We start from the raw sequence: 23,612 nt of genomic DNA, 5'->3' as shown, positions 1-23,612 counted from the left end.
AGGACAACTGGAAATGACCCTGGATGTTTGAGGCAATCAGGATTAAGTGACTTGCCCAGCGTCACAAAGCTAGTAAGTGTCAAGTGTCTGAGATCAAATTTGAACTCAGTTCCTCCTGACGCCAGGGCCAGTGCTCTATCCACTGAGCCACCTAGCTGCCCAAGTAGAAACAGTGCAATATAGTAGATAGAATACCAAGATTCTTGCCTCTCAGACTTATTTGCTTTGTGACTTTGGATACATAGATTAATCTAGATGATTGGAGGGAGTTAGCCACCCTGATGATAACAAATTAAAGATATGAAAATCCAGATCCTATATTCCTCTATAGAAGCCAGATACATTCTAATTAGACTGAAATGTCTAAATTAGAAGTTTAATCATCCATTCAGTCAGAATGAAAAATAGTTTGGTGTTTAGCTATGCTTGTCTAAAAGACAGACCTAAAAGGCATCCAGGAAATAAAAGACATTCCTTGATTTCTTTAACCTCAATCCAACCAGATAAAAAATTAATTCATCATGAAAACTTCTGTACAAGTCTACTCATTTTATAGGAATACAAATGAATTTAAGAGATTCTCTAAAAAGACATGACACAGTATTAGTGATAAAGATATTCTCAAAACATTCCCAGTAAATACTTCAACCAAAGCTACTACCTTCCCTGATGATGCAGAAAAACCCATAAATATATTGTCCCATTAAAGTCTCACCTAAAAATATAACTGCATGACACTCATGGATGCAAGAACTCTCTAGATATGGGTTCAGCAGCATGAGAAAGTTATGGCTGAGGTTGCAAGCTGCATGCTAAAAAGAATTACTTGGAATGTTTTCAACCAAATCTTGTTCTCCACATTTTAATGACAAATGATATTCACAAAGTTATAAATTTTATACTTTGTGACTAAATGATTTCACATAAGCAATTACCCAACAATGGAAAGAGCATCTATTCACAACTGAAGAAAATATGCTACAAGAGCAAAAAAAACACTTTGAATACTTGGAGCATCCTCAAACTTAAAAGCATCACTGTTTTTGAGAAACTTTAGCAAATCAAATTCTACTGTGAAATGTGTTTAATTAAATAGTGCTCAAGATGAAAACTGAATAAAGAGCAAGATACCTCATTTAACAAACTGACCTAGGATCAGGTCAAAGTTGTCTCCAAATACCCCTATTTTCTGTCAAAAGCAGCACTATATCCTTCTGGTCACTCAGATTTGAAATGGTTTTCTTTTCCAGGCTCCAAATATGAGTTATCAATCAAGTCTTCTCCAGTATACCTACACATTTCTCCTATCTATTCCCTTCTCTCTTGTTACTCTGATACTCTTTCAGGTCAGAACCACAATCAACCACCTTGACTATACCAGCCTCCTAATTGGTCTCCTGCTTCCTGTTTCAGTTCCTCTTCCTTCTCCTAGCCTCCCTCCACATAACTAACAACTAAAGCACAAGTTTACCCCTTTCACATCCCGGCTTATGAATCTTTAATGGTTCCATATTTCTTCAAGAAAAATCTATAAAATTCTCAGCCTGGCATTTCAGGGCTCCACAATCTGTATCAAACCTATCTTTCCATTCTTATCCAGGATTTAGGAGTTTAGAGAAAGACAACTTAGCTGAGGCTCCGGGGTTGGTGACCTGCACCATTTCCTGTGTTTTATCTATCAACTGTAGTTTGCCCTCATTCAGCTTTGAGGAGACTTAACTTCTCAGTAATTAGGCTTCCCATCCTTACCTTTATTGACTCATAAAAACCTCACTCCAGCTATTCTTCTTATTTTGAACTATAGTTTAGGGCTTTACCCAAAAGGGGTGAAATTAAAAGGTACTCAAAGTACAAACTTGAATCAGGTAAAAGACAAATTAATTATCCCTGCTTGAAATCAATCCATTAAAGAATAATTAGAAGAAAATTAAGTAATTTAATTTACTATCTCTAGTACATTTAGATGGTAGGTGAATGGCTCATCAAAAGATAATACAGTTATATAATACTGCTAATTGTGCATTTGATATTTTCCTCTGCACTGGGCAAAGGTGATCAACTACCAGTGGCCTCTCTAACTGATGCTTATTCTCCCTTGGCACCTGCTGCTGCTTAAGCATTCTCTCCCTCTTGCTCCTCATGCACTAGTGAAGGGGAAGATGCCAGTTACCACCACTACATTCTTTCCAGACCTTTCATTGTTCACAAGGTTGATGCTAAAGGAAGGAAATACACAAGAGACAAAAAAGGCAGCCAGAGACTCTGGTAAATGCCCAGCTGGCTGCAGCCCCTGTAGCAATTATTTAAGCATAGAGAATGGTTGTACTTCTCTGTCAGTGACATCATAGCTCCAATGAAGAAGCCTCCAGCTGTAAACTGCCTCTTCTTCTACCAACTGAGGTACCTCACAGAGGCTCAGCAGCCTCTGAGTGGATAAGTCATACCCAGCTGGAAGCCATACCCAGATGACTCTGAGTCCCAGAGGGCCAATGCGTGGAAATTAGCTGCCCTCACCCCACCAGCCTGTGAGAGCTTGGCTATATCTGAGATAAGACTTCATCCTCTTTTATCTTTCCTTTGTGACAGGGCTACCAGATATACCAAGGCCATGTGTAGAAAGGAGGTAACCCTGAGGAGCAATCTGCTTGATCCAGCCCATGACTGGGTCATCTCAACAATGAGATCCTGTGTCCCCAAAGCAAGAGAGTGACTCCATCCATCTCTATGGCATACAGAAGGAAAATGTGGGGTAAATGCTATGTAGCAACTGCTTTAAGTGAAACTACTATCTTGAGAGGACAAGGTGGTAGGAGATTTGTGATCTGGTTCTGGAGAGATTTTGTTTTAATTCATTCATATTATATCTTTTCAGTATGCATCCATTTGTAAAAGCTAATTGATTTTGGGGCAGCTAGGTAACACAGTAGATAAAGCACCAGCCCTGGATTCAGGAGGACCGGAGTTCAAATCTGGCCTCAGACACTTGACATTTACTAGCTGCCCCACAAAAAAAAAAAAAAAAAAAAAAAAGCTAATTGATTTTATTTGGCTAATTGATATTAAGGGGAAAATTAGTTAACTGATAAAGTGCTAATCTCTGGTATCATTGATATTGAGGGGACATTAACCCACACTGATGGGAGGAATGCAATTGAATGAGGTTTTAAGCCAATAGCATTAGAAAAATCATCCTAAACCCTGAGTGATACCTCTAGAACCCTGAAGGGACAATATAGTTGCTCTTTGAGAACTTAACTTGTCATCTGTCCCAGAATCTCCAAGAAAAATAAGTGAATTAATGTGGTTTTCTCATATATAATATATAATATTGGTACACAGCCTATTTTAAGAAGCTAGAAGGTATTTTATTGAGTTTTAAAAAGTAATTTTTTTATTTTGTAAGTGTAAAATAATTACCTTAACCAGACAATGAAAAAAACAAGGAAAACAAGTATCTTAAAAATTAATAAAAGATGGTGAATTCAGTAAAAAGAATTGATAGTGAATAATTTAATTTTATATTGCCCCAAATCTTAAATTTAAGAAAACTTCAGGCTAGCACATACCACATATTAGATGGCAGTAGCATATTTTAAAAGCTCAGCTCTTTTAGGCCATTGAGAATACTAAGCATTCTAACTTTAACTATATTCGCTCAATGAAATTTCATATTATTAAAATTACATTCTAAATTTCTCACAATGCATGTTTCCACTAAAGAAAGAGCAAAAACTCAAAGAAATTTTGAGAAGTAGAATGAGCTTCTACAAATGTTCCACAGCTTCCTTTAAATTTTCTAAATCTTTAGTGGTTAGCTACTAATGAAATTAGAATGAAAATAAGAATACCTCAATCACAAAAGGTTAAAGTTGGATGGCACATCAGATTTCTCCTATCCAACTGCCTTATTTTGTAAGTTAGGCAACAGAGACATAGAGAGGTTGAGTTACCCAAGATCCCATAGATGTCTGGCTGGTGAAAGAGGCAGGACTAGAAACCAGGTCTTCTGACTCCTAATTTAGTTTTCTTCCCAATATTCTACACTTTCCTTGAACCATTTCCTCTCAACCATTCTGTACCATTCATGGTGTGTAAGAAAGATAGTATGGTATAATGGAAGCAGTGTAGGACTTAGAGTCATGAGAAAGATAAGATTTAAATCTCACATAAGATACTTACAAACTGTGTAACCCTGAGCAAGTCACTTTGCCTCTATTGGTTTTCTCATTTGTTAGATAGAAATAATGGTACCTATAGGACTTGGCTTACAGGGTTACTGTTAAGAATAAATTAAATAGGGGCAGCTAGGTGGTGCAGTGGATAAAGCACTGGCCCTGGAGTCAGGAGTACCTGAGTTCAAATCCGGCCTCAGACACTTAACACTTACTAGCTGTGTGACCCTGGGCAAGTCACTTAACCCCCATAGCCCCGCAAAAAAAAAAAAAAAAAAAAAAAAAGAATAAATGAAATAGGGCAACTAGGTCTAGAGTCAAGATCTATAGTCTATATAGATCTATAGTCAAATATAGTCTCAGATACTTATTAGCTGTGTGACCCTAACCAACTACCTTAACCCAGTTTGCCTCATTTTCCTTATCTATAAATGAGCTAGAGAAAGAAAAGACTAAATACTCCAGTGTCTTTGCCAAGAAAATCCCAAATGGAGTTTGAAAAGTGGGACACAATTGAAATGGCCGAACAACAAAATTTCTGGCACTAAATTTGGACCCTACAGACTGTGCCACCCTGCCATACATACACACACACACACACACACACACACACACACACACACACATACATACATATACACACATACACACTCAATAAGAAAAGAGTCAATGAAATAATAGCTATATTGTACTTTGTGAGCTTTGAAGTACCAAAGAAATACCAGCAATTATTATGCTACATTAGCCAACTACTTATTCTCTCCATTTAATAAAAGAAAGGTGCTTAGACCTGAAGTGACACTTTCACCAGCTCATAAATATTAGGATCAGAAATATCATTTAAATTTTTTTTCTTCTTTTAAAAAAGAAGTAATACGGAGGCAGTTAAGTGACTCAATAGAGAACTGAGCCTGGAGTCAGAAAGACCTGAGTTCAAATCCAGCCTCAGACACTCAATAGCTGTGTGACCCTGGGTAAGTCACTTAACCTCTTTTTGTCTTGTTGTTGTTTGTTTTTTGTTCTCAAAAAGGATTATGACATCAGGAGGTGATGTCATGACTTGCAGTAAATTGGATTTAAGTGAGGGAGGGTTATACAGAGTTGCCTGCCTCATTCTCTCCTCCACAGCCATCTGAGTTCACTATCAAGATGTACATTAGGATAAATGGAAATGGCCTCAGATGTTTAAGGGCATTGGGGTTAAGTGACAGCCCAAGGTCATATATAGCTAGTAAGTGTCAAGTGTCTAAGGCTAGATTTGAACTGACATTCTCCTGACTCCAGGGCCAGTGCTCTATCCACTGCACCAACTGGCTGCCCCACTTTTTTTGCCTTAAACCAGTGGAGAAGGAAATGGCTAATAACTCCAGTATCTTAGCCAAGAAAACTTCATATAGTACCACAAAGAGTGGAACACTGAACAACAATAGGGAGACGGGAATGGGGGGGGGGAAAACGCTATTTAAATTGGATGCTCTTAGAACAAAAGAGACAGGAAAAGTGAGTGTGGGCCAAATGAAACTAGCCACTAAGGAAAAACCGTATGTACCCAGCATACAATTTTATCAACAAAGCAAAGTAGACATTTGGCATGGACCCTGATCTTGCCACCCACATGTGAAGCTAACTATGATTTCTTTAGAGGTCTGTCTTTTTCTTCTCCTATAGGATTTATTATTTCATCTCTTTAGAAAAATGTCTGCTTATGTTATCTAGAAGTTTCCTCTGTTATAAAAGAAGCATTGAAATTTTCTTCTCTAGCCAAAAAAGGACTAACAAATCAATGAGAAGAATGTGGTTTCATGAAGTATTTTCCCCCAAGGAACAGGAAACACTAGCTCTAAGGGACCTTGTGGATGATGAAGTGCCATCACCCTCCCTTTATAGATAAAGAAGACCTAAGGTAAGGTGTATAGGTGAGGTTATTTGCCCAAGGAATATATTCAGGGCTGCAACTTCTCATACACCATGAAGACAATATTTTAAAAACAAATTTGAGAAGATAAGCAAAGAAAGGTAAGAACACCATTCAAGAACCCAGAAGAAAAGAAACAAAGATTTTTTAAAAGAAGTTAGAATAAGTATAAAGTTTTCTGAAGCTGCTAAGGAAGCAAGACCAAATTAGCTAATTGAATTTTACAGCAGAATGGTAGTGTGAACTATGCTAAAGACACAAATGCACACTTAATAGTCAATTGAATAGGCTACCTGGGACCAGCACAGGAAGTTGAAAACTATAGCTTCATGTTAATGTGAAACTTCTAAAGGTAGGAGGTTTTAAAGTATCCAAGGGAAGCAAAGGAGCATCATGGGCTTCCCAAATGAAAATAAAAGTTGGTTGAATAGTTGTGTTGGCTTATTTTTTGATGTTACTGAAATGGTGCCCTTTACAACACCTTATTAATCATTTGGACTGAATAATACATAATTTGAACTGGGCTTTTAAATATGAGCAAGATCTTAATGAATGTAGAAAAGGTAATAAGAAAATTCCTTCTATAAATTCATTTTGTTGCCAACTAAATTGAATTGATGAAGATAATCAATATTGTTGTAAATTAACCTTTCCAAGAGATTCAGGTAAAAACAATTATGGATACTATCTCATACCCATTGGATTGGATAATAGGACAGCAGAGGAAAATGACAAATGTTGTAGGGGATATGGGGAAAATAAGACATTAGTATACTCTTGGTAAAGTTGTAAATTGATTCAAACATTCTGTAGAACAATTTGCAACTATGGCCAAAGTACTATAAAAGCATGCATACTCTTTGACCTAGTAATACCACTACTAGGTAAAAAAAGTTAAATTCAAAATTGGAAAGATGCTCATCAATTGGGGAATGGCTGAACAAATTGTGGGATGAGATTATGATGGAACACTATTGTGTTATAAAAAAATGATGAGCAGGATGCCATCAGAAAAACCTAGAAAGACTTACATGAGCTGATGTTAAGTGAAATCTACAGTATACAAAATAACAGCAATAGTGTAAGATGATCTACTGTGAATGACTTAGTTATTTTCAGTAATACAATGATCCAAGACAACTCTGAAGGTCTTATGAAAAATGCAGTCCATCTAAAGAGAAAGAACTGATGGTATCTGAAAATTTTTCCAAAGTTTTTGTTGTCTATTTTCTTTCATAATCTGACTAATGTGGAAATGTTTTGCATAACTACACATGTATAACATAGTGAATTCCTTAATTTCTTAAGGGTATGGGGAGAAGGGAGGAAGAGAATTTGGAGCACAAAGTTTTAAAAATCTATGTTAAAATTTTATGTACAATTTGGGAAAAATTAAAATTCTACACTAAAAAAAGTTTTAAAAAGTGAACTTTTCAAAGACTAAAGAAAAAATTACTAAAGAATGCAGTCAAAATTCCTGCTTTGTTATTAAAATGTATAGATAACTCACAGAAAATAATGGAATGAAATATCATGAATCAAAAAGTTCTTCAAATCAAGGGTAAATAAGTCATACTCTTAAGTGAATATCACTAGTATTTATAGGATAATGGAATATTAAATAGCACCTTCACCAGGTCCTCTATGTGAATAGGCTGCCCAAATCTAAATATTTTCAACTAGACTAGTCTGAAACAATGAAGTTATCTAGTAGGAAAATAAAATATATTTTTCAAAGATATTCCAAACAATTTGAAAAAAGTAAATTATATATAGCATCATAATGACTATGGTCCAGGTCCATTCAAATGAAAACACATAGTGATATAAATAATGAGGCACTGAAATATATAGAGTGAATAAAATAATTAAATAAAATGACCAAAGCCAAAAGTTTGGTTTTAGTCATTGCTTCTAAAAAAATGTATAAATTAAGAAAACACTGCTTAGTCTGAACTGAATTCATTAATTAATAAATAAACCATGGGAAAATTACCCCTATCATCTTCATTTGGTTCAAATTCCCCGCATTCATCTTAGATTTTGTCTAGAATCTTCTTCCTTCTTTTTAAACCCTGAGAAACTTCAGTCCTAGGCCCCTCCTCTCATTGGTGACTCCCTTCCTAGGACATTTTAAGAAGAACCGGCAGTAATTCTTCACCTCACTCAATTCTAGATTCTCTAGTATTTTTCTAACTGACTACATTATCACCACCCTGATACCCTTCTTTCCCTCCTTCACCTCTGTTCTCCTGTCCCCTTTTATGTTTTAAGTTATATTGAAAGTAAGTTCTGTTCAAATCTGGCCTCAGACACTTGACACTTACTAGCTGTGTGACCCTGGTCAAGTCACTTAACTCTCACTTCCCTCTCATTTCCCTATGAAAGAAAGAAAGAAAGAAAGAAAGAAAGAAAGAAAGAAAGAAAGAAAGAAAGAAAGAAAGAAAGAAAGAAAGAAAGAAAGAAAGAAAGAAAGGAAGGAAGGAAAAGAAAAGAAAAAAAAAAGTTCCTTGAAAGTAGAGACCATCTTGCTTCCTTTTATGTCTCCTCACTGCTTAGTACAGTGCCCAGCTATAGTAATCCTTTAATAAATGTTATAAATAATAAACTAATTACATTCTATCCATCTACAGTGTCTTTTTCTACCTATGTTCTTCATTTGAAATGGAGGCTCTTTTATTGAAAAAGGTAGGATCACAGATACACAGCTGGAAAGGACCCTACAGGTCAATAAATCCAAAACTCTCATTTTAGAGATAAAGAAACTAGGGCTTCCAAGGGTTAAGGTCACTCAGGTTACACACAGATACCGAATTCAAACCCAGACCCTGTGACTCCCAGTTCATCACTTTCTCCCTTACCACATTGCATCTCTAAGCTCGGAGAACAGATAAACTGTTGAATAATGTTAAAGAAATGCCAACAACAATGGAAGAAATACTTACTTGAACAGAAGTTGACAAATATGCTAGTTGTTTCCCCTGGTCCAAGAGAACCAGAAAGTACACTGAATGAAAAAGTTCCATCTTTTACTCTTTTGCCTGCATAATTAATGTCCAAAATCCATGATACTTCTTGTTTTGAGGTGCTGGTCAGTTCAAGAACCTGTAATAGCATTTTTAAAAAGCAAATTATATAATAAAATAAGATAAACCATCTATATAGTAATTCTCAGTTTTCTGCATATTATTTTTTATCCTCCAGCATGGGAGCTTTGTAGTTACATGTTCATGAAGAAATAAGAGAGAAGAGAGAAGAGAGAAGAAGGGAGAGAAAGAAGTGGCAAGTTATTCTTCCTAGAAATGTATAACCTGTAAGTTTATAATTATATTATAATTATATTATAATTATAAAATGATAGCCATAATTTATATAGAAATGTATAAAGTTTACAGAATTCATTCCTCACAAGCACCCTGTGCTTGTACCCTGTAGGTAGTATTCATTTCAGGGGTTCACTGAATCTTTTGAAGGATAAAGTTATCATTGAGGCCAGTCAAGAAATTACAAGCTATTCTTCCCTTAGGCAGAGAGAGTGTTCTAACCAATATTTTAAATTCCAACCAAACATTCCAGTGTGGCCATTCCTCTGCAGCGTGTTCTCCCCTATTTTCTAGCCTTTGCTCACTGTCCCCTATATGGTAACTTCAGGAAATATAGGATCTTGTTCAATTCCTTATCAAATTAGGTGTAGAGAGTAAGAATACTACCTCTTTTATGTAGACTGGGCTGGTCCTGTAAAACAGAAAGATGTCGAATTTATGAGGCCTAGAAAACTCCCAAGTGTGGCCAGCATCACATTAAAATATTATTGGGAAATTAATCTGATCTATTTAAAACACATACTAAGATTTCTATGCATTCATCAAGGGTATTTTAGTGAAACTATAAGACAAGAACTGACAAGCTTTCCAAGATTATTTTCAAAAGTAGACCAAATCTTTATTTATCACAAAATGGACTGAAAGGTCTAGAGAATAAAACAACCAGCTGTCTTTAATGAATATTCGTGTTTTTTTAAAGCATTTGACTATGTAGAACAAAATACTGGCTTGAAGGCTATCCTTAGGGAAGATATATTCTAAGCAAACATTAAAATTATACAAGACTCTATAACAGATGCAACTATGAAGATAACTAACTGTTCAATAATCTAGTAAGTATTGACATTAAGTGAGGTATCAAACAGAGAGGCAGCTGTTCACCTAATATGTTTTCAGTGTCATGGAAGATGTTCTATGAAGAATTCAAACAAAAAAAAGCTTTCCTGTTGATAGCAAGGTTCTTTAAAAGTTCTTATTTATAGATGAGGCCATATTAATTGCATCAAATTCTGAAACTCTGCAAAACTTCCCTAGATCTCCCTATAGCACTGAGAAACATATTGGTCTAACCACCTGCATTAAAAAAGCAGGAGGTGAAAAATGACTATGACCCAGACAGATTACAATATGTAGCTGAATAGTCAGCTCAACAAGTTAAGTCCACTTCTCTGAAGAAAATGGTATAGTTAAAGAGATATAAAAGTTATACTCCTCACAAACTTCAGAAAAGCCTGGTTTGGGAGAGTCCATTAAGTCACAGTTCCTACTCCTATAATCATCACATGTTAACAGTTCCCTGCATAGAGACCTAAAAAGTCTGATTACACATTTGTACAAGCATAATAGTACAGATAGCACAAATGGAAAAGAAGGATATTTTCCATCTTCATGATCTAGTTACTCTGGGAGTTAATCCATCAATATAACCAAAACAGGCTTAATTCCAATGGTACTGGTTTTGGAGGTGGAGCAAAGATGGATTTTTCAACTGTTGAACTCAGCAATAGAGTACATACTTGACAAAGTTCAGGTATAGAGATATCATCTCAATTTCAAAGTTCTATATAATTTAAAACATTTAACATTATATTTTGCTCTACATTAAATTAAGCATTCTCAGCTCTTCTCTCCGATATATTATTCTTTCCTGTTGTATATAGATTGTTTTGTATTGCTGGGTTTTATTTGTTTGTTTGTTTTGTTTTGTTTTGTTTTTGTGGGGCAATGAGGGTTAAGTGACTTGCCCAGGGTCAGACAGCTAGTAAGTGTCAAGTGTCTGAGGCTGGATTTGAACTCAGATCCTCCTGAATCTAGGGCCAGTGCTTTTTTCTACTGTGCCACCTAGCTGCCTTATTGCTGGGTTTTAGAAAGAAAAAAACATAAAACATGTGAAAATATTGCCCCCAAATGCCCTTTATTATTTGAACAGCGCTCCTCATGAACCATGTTTGCTTATAAATAAAAGATAAACTACTCCTGTTATTTGATGCAGGGTCCAGTTCATCATTCACTAAAGTGTCTATTCAAGATATAAATATTTAGAAGTGAAGTCAAGATGACAGAGTGAGGGGTCACAACTGCCAAACTTCCCCCAAACCCTCTCCTATAAAAATGACCACAGTAAATACCAAAATGAACTCTGAGAGGAGAAAAATCAACAAAAAATTACTGTGAATCATTTTACAGGACAGCATAGGAAGACAGAAAGAAAGGTCTATGGACACTGGTGATGGCTGACAGGAAATACAATCCTAGTCTTTAGGGTGGCAGCAGTAACAGGGGCACCAGGAATGCCCAACTCACAGGGACATTAAGGAGATAATTCCTGGGCAGAAAGATATCTCAGGTGAACCCTATACTAGCACTGAGGATGGGATCTGATACCATTTGGTGACTCCATAGTCTATTACCAAATTATTGGTTGTATTTCTACAGCATTAAAGAGGTAGAGGAGAAGAGGTAATAAAAAAGAGGTGGGACCCAACCTAGGCTAAGATTACAATGCAAACCAAGAGGACAGTGACCAGATCTTTTGTCAGATCACACCACCTTGGGAACACAATAAACCTCTAGGGTCCCAGATCTAGCCTCAGAAGTTTAGGCTAGCTACCTTCCCAGAGGTGAGTATAGTTCAACTCTAACATAAAATCCAAAGTCAAGAAAATCTAGAAAAATGAGAAAATGGGGGGGAAAAAAGACTCAATGATAATAAGCTTCTCTGGTGACAGAGAAGTTCAAGGCAAAAATTCAGAAGACAACAATTTGAAAAGCTCAACAAGCAAAGGCAAGAAGAAAAATGCAGATTGGACACAAGGCCATCAAAAATTCCCAGAGAGGAGCAAAAAATAATCCAATACTATATAAACTATTTGAAAACATATACAAAGAAGGAGTCCTACAAAATTATTGTTATGACACAAATATTGTGCTGATACCCATACCAGGAAGAGCCAAAACAGAGAAAGAAAATTATAGACCAATTTCCCTAATGACTATTGATGCAAAAAATTTTAATAAAATAATACCAAAGAGATATATAAATAGCATCAAGATATCACAATAGGGGCAGCTAGGTGGCGCAGTGGATAGAGCACCAGCTCTGGAGTCAGGAGGACCTGAGTTCAAATCTGGCCTCAGACACTTGACACTAGCTGTGTGATCCTGGGCAAGTCGTTTAACCTTCATTGCCCAGCAAAAAAAAAAAAAAAAAAGATATCACAAGAACCATATACTATAACCAGGTGCGATTTATATCAGGAATGTAAGGCTAGTTCAATATTAGGGAAATTATCAGCCTAATTGACCATATCAAGAGCAAAACCAATAGAAACTGTATGATTATCTCAATAGATACAGAAAAATCCTTTGACAAAATGCAACATTCATTAATGTTAAAAAGCACAAAAGCCCTTAGGAACAAATGGAGTTTACCCTAAAATAAGTAAAATTTCTCTAAATTCATCAGCAGACATTATCTGTAATGGGGATAAGCTAGAAGCCTTCCCAATACAATCAGGGGTAAAGCAAGGATACCCATTATCACCTCTATTATTTAATACCATACTAGAAATGTTAGTTACTACAATAAGTGAAGAAAAACAAATTAAAGGAACTTAAATAGTCAATGAGGAAACAAACTTTTCACTTTTGCACATGATATGACAGTATATAAAGGAAATACTAGAAAATCAATTTTAAAAACTACTTGAAACTATTAACAACTTTAGCAGAGTTACAGGATACAAAGTAAACCCACATAAATCACCACCATTTCTATATATAACCAACAAAGTCCATCAGAAAGAGATAAAATAAGAAATTTCATTTAAAATAACTGTAGACAATGTAAATTGCCTGGGAATCTGCCTGCCAAGACAAAGCCAGAAACTATATGAACACAACTATAATACACTTCTCACACAAATAAAGTCAGATCTAAACAATTGTGAAAATATACATTACTCATGGCTAAGCCAAGCCAATATAATAAAAATGACAATTCAACCTTATTTAATCTATTTATTCAGTGTCATGCCAATTAAACTGTCAAAAATTACTTTATGGAGCTAAAAAAAATAACAATATTCACCTGGAAGAACAAAGTCTCAAGGATATCAAGGGAATCAAGGAAAAAGGTAAAGGAGGGTGATCTAGCTATACCATATCTCGATCTGTATTATAAAATTAAATTGTCAAAACATTCTGATAGTAGCTAAGAAAAAGAATGGTGGATCCCTGGAATAGATTATGTACAAATTATATTGTAGTAAATGACCATAACTTTTAGAACAAAAAGTCATTATTTGACAAAAACCAATAAGAAAACTAGAAAATTTCATGGCAGAAACTAAGTATAGGCCATTATTCCACACAGTATACCAAGATAAAGTCAAAATGGGTACATGATTTATATGTAAAGTGTGATACCATAGGCAAATTAAGAGAGTGTAGAATAGTTTATCCATCAGATTTATGGATAAGGGAAGAATTTAGGACCAAAAAAATGCAGAGAATATTACAAAATGTAAAACCGATGCAGCCAAAATTATAAGGAAAGCAGAAAACTGGGAAAGAATTTTTTGCAACAAGTATCTCTGATAAATGCCTCATTTCTCAAATAGACAAAGAACTGATTCAAATTTATAAAAATACAAGTCATCCCCCAATTGATAAATGGTCAAAGGATATGAATAGGCGATTTTCAAGCAAAGAAACTAAAGCTACCTATAAGCATATGAAAAATGCTCTCAATCACTATTGATTAGAGAAATGCAAATTAAAACAACTCTGAGGTACCCCCTCACACCTATCAGAGGGTCTAATATGGAAAAAAGGAAAATGTTGAAATTTGGAGGGAATGTGGGAAAACTGGGACAAAAATATACTCTTGGTGGAGCTGTGAAGTGATCCAACCATTAAATTGAGCAATTTGGAACTATAACCAAGGGCTATTAAACTATGATCCAGCAATACTACTTCTAGGTGTACATCCCAAATATATCCCCAAAAAGAGAAAGGGATCTATTTATACAAAAATATATATAGCAGCTCTTTTTTTGGTGCCTAAGGATTTGACATCAAAGGGATGCTCTTCAATTGGGGAATGGCTAAATAAGCTGTGGTATATGATGTTGATGGAATATTATTGTACTATAAGAAATTATAAGCAGGATGATTTCAGAAAGGCCTGGAAATACTTGTATGAACTAATATGTAGTGAAGGGAGCAGAACCAAGAGAGCTTTGTACCTAGTAACAACAATTTTGTTCAATGAAGAATTGTGAATAACTTAGCTATTCTCAGCAATACACTGATCCAAGACAATCCCAAAGGATTAATGGTGAAGTGTACTTAATCCACCTCCAAAGAAAGAACTGATAAGGATGGAACACAGACTGAAGCATGCTATTTAAGACACATGAAGAATTTTCATAAACATAATTACAAAGTACTTTTCACACAAATAAAGATAGACCTAAAAGAATGGGGTAATATCAATTGATAATAAATAGGCTGAACCAATATAATAAAAATGACAATACTACCTAAATTAATATACTAATTCTGTTCCATACTGGTGAATTACTAAAGCTAGAAAACATAGTAACAAAAATTTTCTGGAGAAACAAAAGATCAAGCATATCAAGTGAATCAATGAAAAAATATGAAGGAAGAGGTCTAAGCAGTACCTAATCTTAAACTATACTACAAAGTGATAATGATCAAAACAATCTGATACTGGAAAAGACATAGAGTGGTTAAGGGAAAAGATTAGGAACACAATATATCAAAGCGAATGAGCACCATATCATAGTGTTTGATAATTCCAGAGTCAATCTATTTGGACAAGAACTTAGCATTTGATAAAAAGTGATGAGAAAACAGGAAAGCCATCTGGCATAAACTAGGCATAGATCAACACTTAATACCATATTCCAAGGAAAGTTCAAAATTAGTTATGATTTAGTCATAAAGGGTGATATCATAAGCAATTAAGGAGATCATGGGAAAAAATAGCAGTTAGATATATGGATAGGGAAAGAGTTCATGACCAAATAAGATATAGGAAGTACAATGGATAATTTTAACTACATTAAATTAAAAATAAAACCAAGGAAGCCAAAATTAAAAGGAAAGCAGGAAACAGGAAGGAAAAAATTTAAGAGCAATTGTCTCTGATAAAGGAATCATTTCTCAAATGTATAGGAAACTGAAATAAATTTATAAAAATAAGAGTCATTCCCCAATTGTTAATAATCAAAGGAAATGAACAGGTCGTTTTTAAATTTTTTTTTTTTTAGTGAGGCAGTTGGGGTTAAGTGACTTGCCCAGGGTCACACAGCTAGTAAGTGTTAAGTGTCTGTGGCCGGATTTGAACTCAGGTACTCCTGACTCCAGGGCCAGTGCTCTATCCACTGCGCCACCTAGCTGCCCCCGAATAGGTCGTTTTTGAAAGAGGAAATCAAAGCTCTCAAAAGTTATGAAAAATGCTCTAAAATGCTAAAAATTAAAGAAATGCAAATTAAAACAACTCTGACATCACATCCATCAAACTAGCTAAGATGGCAGAAAAGAAAAAAGAAAAATGTTGGAAAGGATGTGGGGAAAATAGGAACACAGATTCACTGTTGGTGGATCTGTGAACTGATCCAACCATTCTGGGGAACAATTTGTAATTATGCTCAAAGGACCATAAAATTATGCATACCCTTTGACCCTGCAATAGTAGGTCTGTATCCTAAGGAATTCAAAGAAAAAGGAAAAGGACCCTTGTGTTCAAAAATATTTATAGCAGCTCTTTATCTTTTAGCAAAGAATTGAAAATTAAGGTGATGTCCATCAACAGGGGAATGATTGATTTGGATGGAATACTATTGTGCTATAAGAAAGGAAGAAGATGTTTTCAGAAAAACATAATGAAACATGAACTGATACTAACTGAAGTGAGCAGAACCAGAGGAACAATGTACACACTAACAACAATATCATAATGATAATCAACTGTAGAAAAATTTAGCTACTCTGATAAATACTATGATCCACAACAATTCCAAGGGACTCAAAATGAAAAATGCCATCCACCTCCAGTTAAGAACTGAGGGATTCTAAGTGCAGATTGAAGGCTATTTTTTCTCTTTATTTTTCTTGCCTCTTTTTTCCACAACATAGCTAATGTGAAAATATTTCACATGACTTCATATGTGCAATGGGTAATATATATTTTGCCTTCTCTATAGGTATGGGGGCATGAAAGCAAGAGGAGAATTATGGACCTGAAAATTAGAACTACAATTAAGATTTTAAAAAAACACAGGATATATGTCCCAATGAAATATGTTTATGTGTTGTCTATCCAACTGAATATGACTGGACAATAGCCAAACGTTTTAAGGGAGAATGTATTTCATTTAGGAAAATCTTCAATATTATAGGACTTGAGGCAATGAAAATAGTGTTTTCCACATACAGGAGAATCTGAAAGACCTCATCCTCTGTAAATATAAAGAATCCCTCTAGCTTATCTATATAATATAATATATAATATATAATCATAGGATTTGAACACCTTTCATGAGTGACAAAAACCTCTCTCTCTCCCCATCTCTCTCTCTCTCCCTTCCCCCTTTCTCTGCTTTATTCCCCCTGTGATATTTATACAATCTGAGAGTTACCACAGTTTTCCAGTATGTAATAATGTTTTGTCATTGTTATTGTTGTTTTAATTACTTTTACTGGGTCATACATTATGTGTCACTTAATCTCAGTTGCCTCAAAAAAAAAAAATTAAGTTGCAATTCTCTGATAAGCCACAAGAGCAGGATCTGCTTTGGTAGAAGAAGTTTGCTTGCTGAAACTTCACTAGGAGTTCCCTATCATGAAGAAATCACAGGTCCAATTCAAATATAGATTGGATGGATGGAAGGGAGGGAAGAACGGATGGGAAGAAGGGAGGGACAGATAGAGAGACAGACAGAGACAGAGACAGACTGACTGACATATATGTATCTATTCTGTTTTCTATGATAGGTACCATATCTGATTAAGTCCTTAGAATATTTTTAATGTTCGCTTTTTTCCTTTATATATTGAAGCAGGTGCTAGAATTAACACTAATATATTTATCCACTTAATGTGTATATAACAAACTTGGTAAAATTTCTCAAAGGAGATCATTTTTATCATTCAGTATTTAAAATCTCACACAATAATTTAAAAATTAAAAACATAAACACTGTTATAAAAATGACTTAATTTTGTATACCTACCTGATTATTCTGGTTTTCATCACAAAAATCCAATGGTATATTATTTAAAGGAACTTCAAAGGAAAATTCTGTATTGGATAATTTCAGTGGTGGCTGCAATACTAAGAAAAAGGAAAGCATCATATTTATAATTCATAATACAAACATATTACTAATTTTCAAAGTATCATTCAACTTGAAAAAATTCAAGCCAGGCATATGAAATATGTAATCTTAGCAGCAGAATATTTTTACTTCTATATCCCCTGTAAGATTCCTTCTAACTAATAATTTTTGTACTCAGTGATCAATCCATCAGCATGCATTTATTAAGTGCTTACCTTCTATAGGCACTTTACCAGGTGCCCAACAGGAGTAATACATCCTCCAGTGGCTGGGGATACAAAGATATAAATGGAATCATCTCTGACCTCAAGAATCTTATATTGTGTCGGTAAAATCAACATATATAAGCCTATACAAAATATATACAGAAAAGGTCCGTGATAATTAGGGGCAGAGGAAAACATTCATAGATGGTGACATCAAGAGGAGGCACTTAAGCTGGGCTTTAAAGAAAATTAGGAGGTGAAGTGAAGGGGTGAGGCAAATAAAGAATATCCATGTAAAAGCAGAGATGGAGTAGATGCATGATGAATAAATAGCAGGAGGTTAGTTTGGCAAGACGAAAAAGTATAAAAAGTAATGTATAATGATTGGGAAGGCAGGCCAGAGTCTGGGGGTAAAAGGCTTCATATGCTAAACAGATTTGTCTGTATTTGATCCTAAAGGTAATAGGGAATAATTGGAGTTTATTGAGTAGGGGAGTGACTTGGTCAGATCTATACTTAAGGAAAATCATGTCAGCAGCTATGTGGAGGATAGATTAGAGAGGAAAGGGACTTGAGGCAGGGACGCCAATTCAAGGCTATTGAAATGGTCCTAGTGAGAGGAGATGGGTGTTTGAACTAAAATTGTGTATGAATAAAGAAAAATGGTCTGATGCAAGAGACATAGAGGAAGAAATAGAAAGAGATGAGGGGTCGGATAAATAATGCTGAGGTTTAGAATTGCCTAGAAATGCTTCACATACATGATCAGCTCTTGATTAAGATCCAGCCTAGATAACTTTAGAGATATTCACTATCAGAAGTTTGGCTACCAGTTTATAACTGTCTATAGCCATGGGAAGTGGAAAAAGAGATCTACTGGGAAATATATGGAGTTGTGATCAAGTTGGGAGAATTCATATTCACAGTTATTAAATCATAAGGATTTGAAATATTCTAATAATTTTAATTAATTTTGTATTTTAAGCCCTACATCAATTTTTTTCTTCAAATGAGCTCATATATGTACTCAATCTTTGGCAAAAAAAAACTAGTACTTTACAATTAATTCTCCAAGAATTTTGGCATTTAGCACAGAACACAAAAATCTGGTCATTTCAAGTAATTGTTTGATATGTCAAAACAGTATAATACATGATAATATAACAACACTTCTGATTCAGTGACTTAATTTTTCTTTATTTTACCTCACTTGAAAATAGATGTATTTTTCTGAGAATCATTGGCTAAGCTAAAATTAGAAAGTCATAAGAAATACAGAAAACATTAGAAGAAAAGCACCTCATTTACTTCAAAGGAAGCCATATCATAAATCAAGGAAAATGCTAAAGTATAGCATGTGTGTATAAGTATATTCACACTCATAGTTTTGTAATTAATTCTTTGATTTAAGAAATTCTAACAAATGAAGTGATGGACCTTTTACTTGCTAATAATAATCCCTCCAGTCTTCTCTAGCAGATTGCTTCCATTACACTCTTTAATCTCTCCCCAACTATTGGTTCTTTCCAGCTACCCACAAATATGCTCATATTTCCTTCATCTTAAAAAAATCTCTCGGGGTGGCTAGGTGGTGCAGTGGATAGAGCATCAGCCCTGGAGTCAGGAGTACCTGAGTTCAAATTCAGCCTCGGGCACTTAACACTTACTAGCTGTGTGACTCTGGGCAAGTCACTTAAACCCAATTGCCTCACTAAAAAAAAAAAATCTTTCACTAGGTCTGACCATCCCCACTTCCTCCAAGTTCAGTTTCCACACTATCATTCTATATCTACCTTCCTCTTCTCAACTAAGGTTTGTAAGAAAGCAATATGCAAGAGGTTCTTCTATTTCTTCTCTTACTCTCTTCTCAACCTTCTCCCCAATCTGACTTCCAACCTCGTATTTCATTTGAAACTGCTTGCTCCAAAATTATAATCAGTAATGTGTCTTACATAAAGCTTGCACAGATATCCCCTGTCTTCTTCTGCCTGACCACATCTATGAGTTAGCATTTGGATCCTTTGGAGAGGATGAACTTCCTGGCTGCTTTTGGCCATATGGTGGCTCAGAGGTAAAAGGGGCTTTTTCTTTGATATGACACAGAAGGCCTCAAGTGGCCACTTCCTTCACTTCTGGGACATGACAGCAACAGGAGGGCAGACTGCTGTGTCAGTTGAAAGAAGATTCCCCTTCCAGATGATTCTCTTCCATTGGCTATCCAGATGTAATAACCCTGAGACTTCCTGTGAGGGGTTAGAAAGGACTGACCCTTTTCCACACATGCATGAAGATGCTAAAGGCCAGAGCAGGAAGCTCAGAGGCAAGCTTTAGCATAGGCTCCTGACTGTCTTTTCCTTTTCTTGGTAACATCATTTTAAAGGTGGACATGTCAAGCTTAGACGTAACCTTGTGAGTTTGAGAAGTTCTGAGTCTCTATGGTAGGAGCTCATTCTTTTTGAGAGCCCTGTAGCCTTTGACACTATATACCAACTTATTGCGCTTGATACTATCTTAACTCTAGGTTTTCTGGACACTGCTCTCACTTGGTTCTCCCACTAGCTGAATGACAATGATTCCTTCTTCACCTCCTTTACTGGATCTTCTTCCAAGTCAAAATCACCAATCATGGATGTCTCCCAAGTCTCCATCCTGAGCCCTTGTCTCCTTTCTCTATACACCATCATCAGCTTTTGTGGGTTTAATTATCATCTCTAAGATAATGAATTCCAAATCTCTATATCAAACCCTAGTTTCTCCCCAGTGCTTAGTACCATGTTACCAACTCCATATGGAACATTTAGAACTAATTGTCCCATAAGCATCTTTTTCCCAAAACTGTGAACTTCTCTGTTACTGTCCAAGATATCATCAAAACTCAGTCACCAAGATTAGCAACCTCACTCTTATCCCTGAGTTCTCATTCTCACTTAGCCCATATATCTAGTCAGTTACCTGTTTCTGCCTGCATGACGTTTCTTGTAACATCCCCTTCTCACCACTCAACAATCACTTTCCTAGTTCATTCCTTCTTTTAACCTCTAATCTGGACTACTGCAATAGCCTTTAAAATTGTCTCCCTGCCTCAAGTTTCTACAGACCCTAATCTATCCTCCACACAACTGCCAAACTAATTTTTTCATACATAGATCTAACCATGTCACTTTCTTAGTCAATAAACTCCTGTAGTTCTCTACTATCCCTAGGATCAAATATAAACTTCCTTGTTTAACATCTAACGGTCTTCTTCACAACTTAGCAGCCTCCTACCTCTCTAGCCTTATACATATTACTCCCCTCCATGCTTTCCAATCCAAACACACTAACCTGGTCAGCTCCAGTTCCCATTCCCATGTTATTGTGATGACTGTAGCCCATGAGTGGGATAATGTGCTTCTTCTTCATTTCCACCTCTTTTAGCTGAATCTTAAAAGAAGCAAAGGCTTCCATTTTCACTTTCTACAGGACTTTCTGAGACCTCCAGCTGCTAGTGTCTTTCCCTATAAGGCTACCTTCCATCTGGTTCAATACCTTCAACAAACTTATTTATAGATGTCTCACCCATTCAAAAGTGAGCTTTTTGATGGTTTTTCTTCGTATCCTCTGCACTTAACCTGCTGCCTACCGCATAGAAACACTTAATAAATAGTTGTTGAGTGATTGATTGATTAGTTGAATTGAAGAAAACTTCTCATATGATTTTGTTCACTTACTGCTTTACCTAACCTTATACATTAATAGGCTGAGGATAAGACATAAGAGGAAATATGATCATTTTAGTATTCTTGAACTTAAATATACATCAGAATTTTAATACTTTAATACTTTTCCACATCAATGGATGCATATATTTTATCCAATAAGAAATAACAAGACATCCCATCACCCAACACCAAACATTTTCACTGACTGTTGTTCAGAACTGCTATGCTATAAGCTCCTCTTTCCTACCTTCTGGCGTCCCTGGCCTCCTTCAAGTCCCAGTTCAAATTTCACTTTCAACAGGAAGCATTTCCCAATCACCCTTAATTCTAGTGCCTTTCCTCTGGTGATCATTTCCAATTTATCCTGTATATAGTTTGTTTGTATCTAGCCCCACTAAGTTGTGGGATCCTTGAGAGCAGGGATTATGTTTTACCTTTCTTTGTATTCCCAGTGTTTAGCACAGTGCTTTACAAGTAGTAAACACAATTTTTGTTGACTGACTTTAAAGCATAACAGAACCTTTCATTCATATATATATATATATATATATATATATATATATATATATATATATATATATGACTTTACATATAAATATGCCATATATGGAACCTTTCATTCATATATATACATGCATACATATGCCATACATGTGTGTGGTATATGTGGCATGTATGATATTCATGATATATGACATATATATGAAATCAAAATATCCTTATTGCACATTTTAAACACTAAAACCAAAGCAACTACAGTTATGTTTTAAGAAAATTAATGCAATTAAGTACACTTACCTGATGTAATATACCTAAATATCCTGTTCTCTCTGAACTAATTACATGAAATCATTGCTATGAATCATAATATAACTGTGGCATATTAAAAAAAACAACTCTCTCATACAACCTAGTTTCTGTTGTTTCTAAAGTCTGAAATATAAATTCCATTGCATTCCTAAACTTTCCATACATTTCAAACATTTTGTATCCAAAACCTTATTCCTATCATTTAATTTACCTACCAATTGCTTTGACACTACATGGTGGTACCAGTGGAGCTATCAACGGGACTAAAGAAGCCGAGAATTGAGTATCAAAAGAATGTGATGTAGAACAAAGGTAGGAGAGTGTTGATGACTCAGTGAAATTAACACTAATTGGAAGACTGAAGTCATATGCTGCCACCTAAGGGACAAAAATATTTTTATATTATCTGTGATTTAATAGATATGTTATATAACAAAATAGCTTGAAAATAATACTTTAATTTTCTAATGCTATTTAAATTATTTCTTTAGGGATAGATTTTGATTATTTTAATAAATTTTTATCAATTAATTAATTAAAGTTAATCAGATAAATAAGAGGTCCACAATCAGTTGTTTCCAGAATCTAACATGATCAGCCTCTCAATGGCTACTCCTCCACGTCCTCTTCCTGGTTCAAGGGGATTTTCAGCAGAGAGACAAAATCTGTCCCCATGACGTACCAAGATATAAATTAGAGAGACTAGTACAGTCAGTGGCTAATCAGAAATTTTCCCATCTTTAGATGTTCTCAAGATTTCAGATAAATAAAATGTAATTCCTCCCCACAAAAAAATAATAATTAAAGACTCTTAATTTAAATTAAATAAGAAGAATCTTTTCACAACTCCACCAACAGTGGATTAGCATCCCAGCTTTCCAATATCCAATATTTTCTGTTTTTGTTATGTGTGCCACTCTGATAGGTGTGAGGTGATACCTCAGAGTTGTTTTAATTTGCATTTCTCTGATCAGTAGTGATATAGTGCATTTTCATGTGATTATAGATAGCTTTGATTTCTTTGTCCGAAAACTGACTGTGCGTATCCTTTGACCATTTATCAAGGGGGAATGACATGTATTTTTATAAATTTGACTCAGTTCTCTATATATT

At 35.2% G+C, this 23,612-nt stretch overlaps 1 protein-coding gene across 1 annotated transcript in view; it reads right to left on the bottom strand.

Moving 5' to 3' along the window:
• CFAP47 (cilia and flagella associated protein 47) overlaps positions 1-23,612 on the bottom strand; it is an 849,402-nt gene that overhangs the window by 684,516 nt on the left and 141,274 nt on the right. The window contains 3 exon segments of the mRNA XM_043993472.1: positions 9,033-9,192; positions 17,678-17,778; positions 22,715-22,877. Coding sequence (XP_043849407.1) covers positions 9,033-9,192; positions 17,678-17,778; positions 22,715-22,877 — 424 coding nt within the window.

The sequence above is a fragment of the Dromiciops gliroides genome, chromosome 3 (genome assembly GCF_019393635.1).
Source record: "Dromiciops gliroides isolate mDroGli1 chromosome 3, mDroGli1.pri, whole genome shotgun sequence".
Lineage (NCBI taxonomy): Eukaryota > Metazoa > Chordata > Mammalia > Microbiotheria > Microbiotheriidae > Dromiciops > Dromiciops gliroides.
This window is presented reverse-complemented; position numbering and strand designations above follow the sequence as displayed.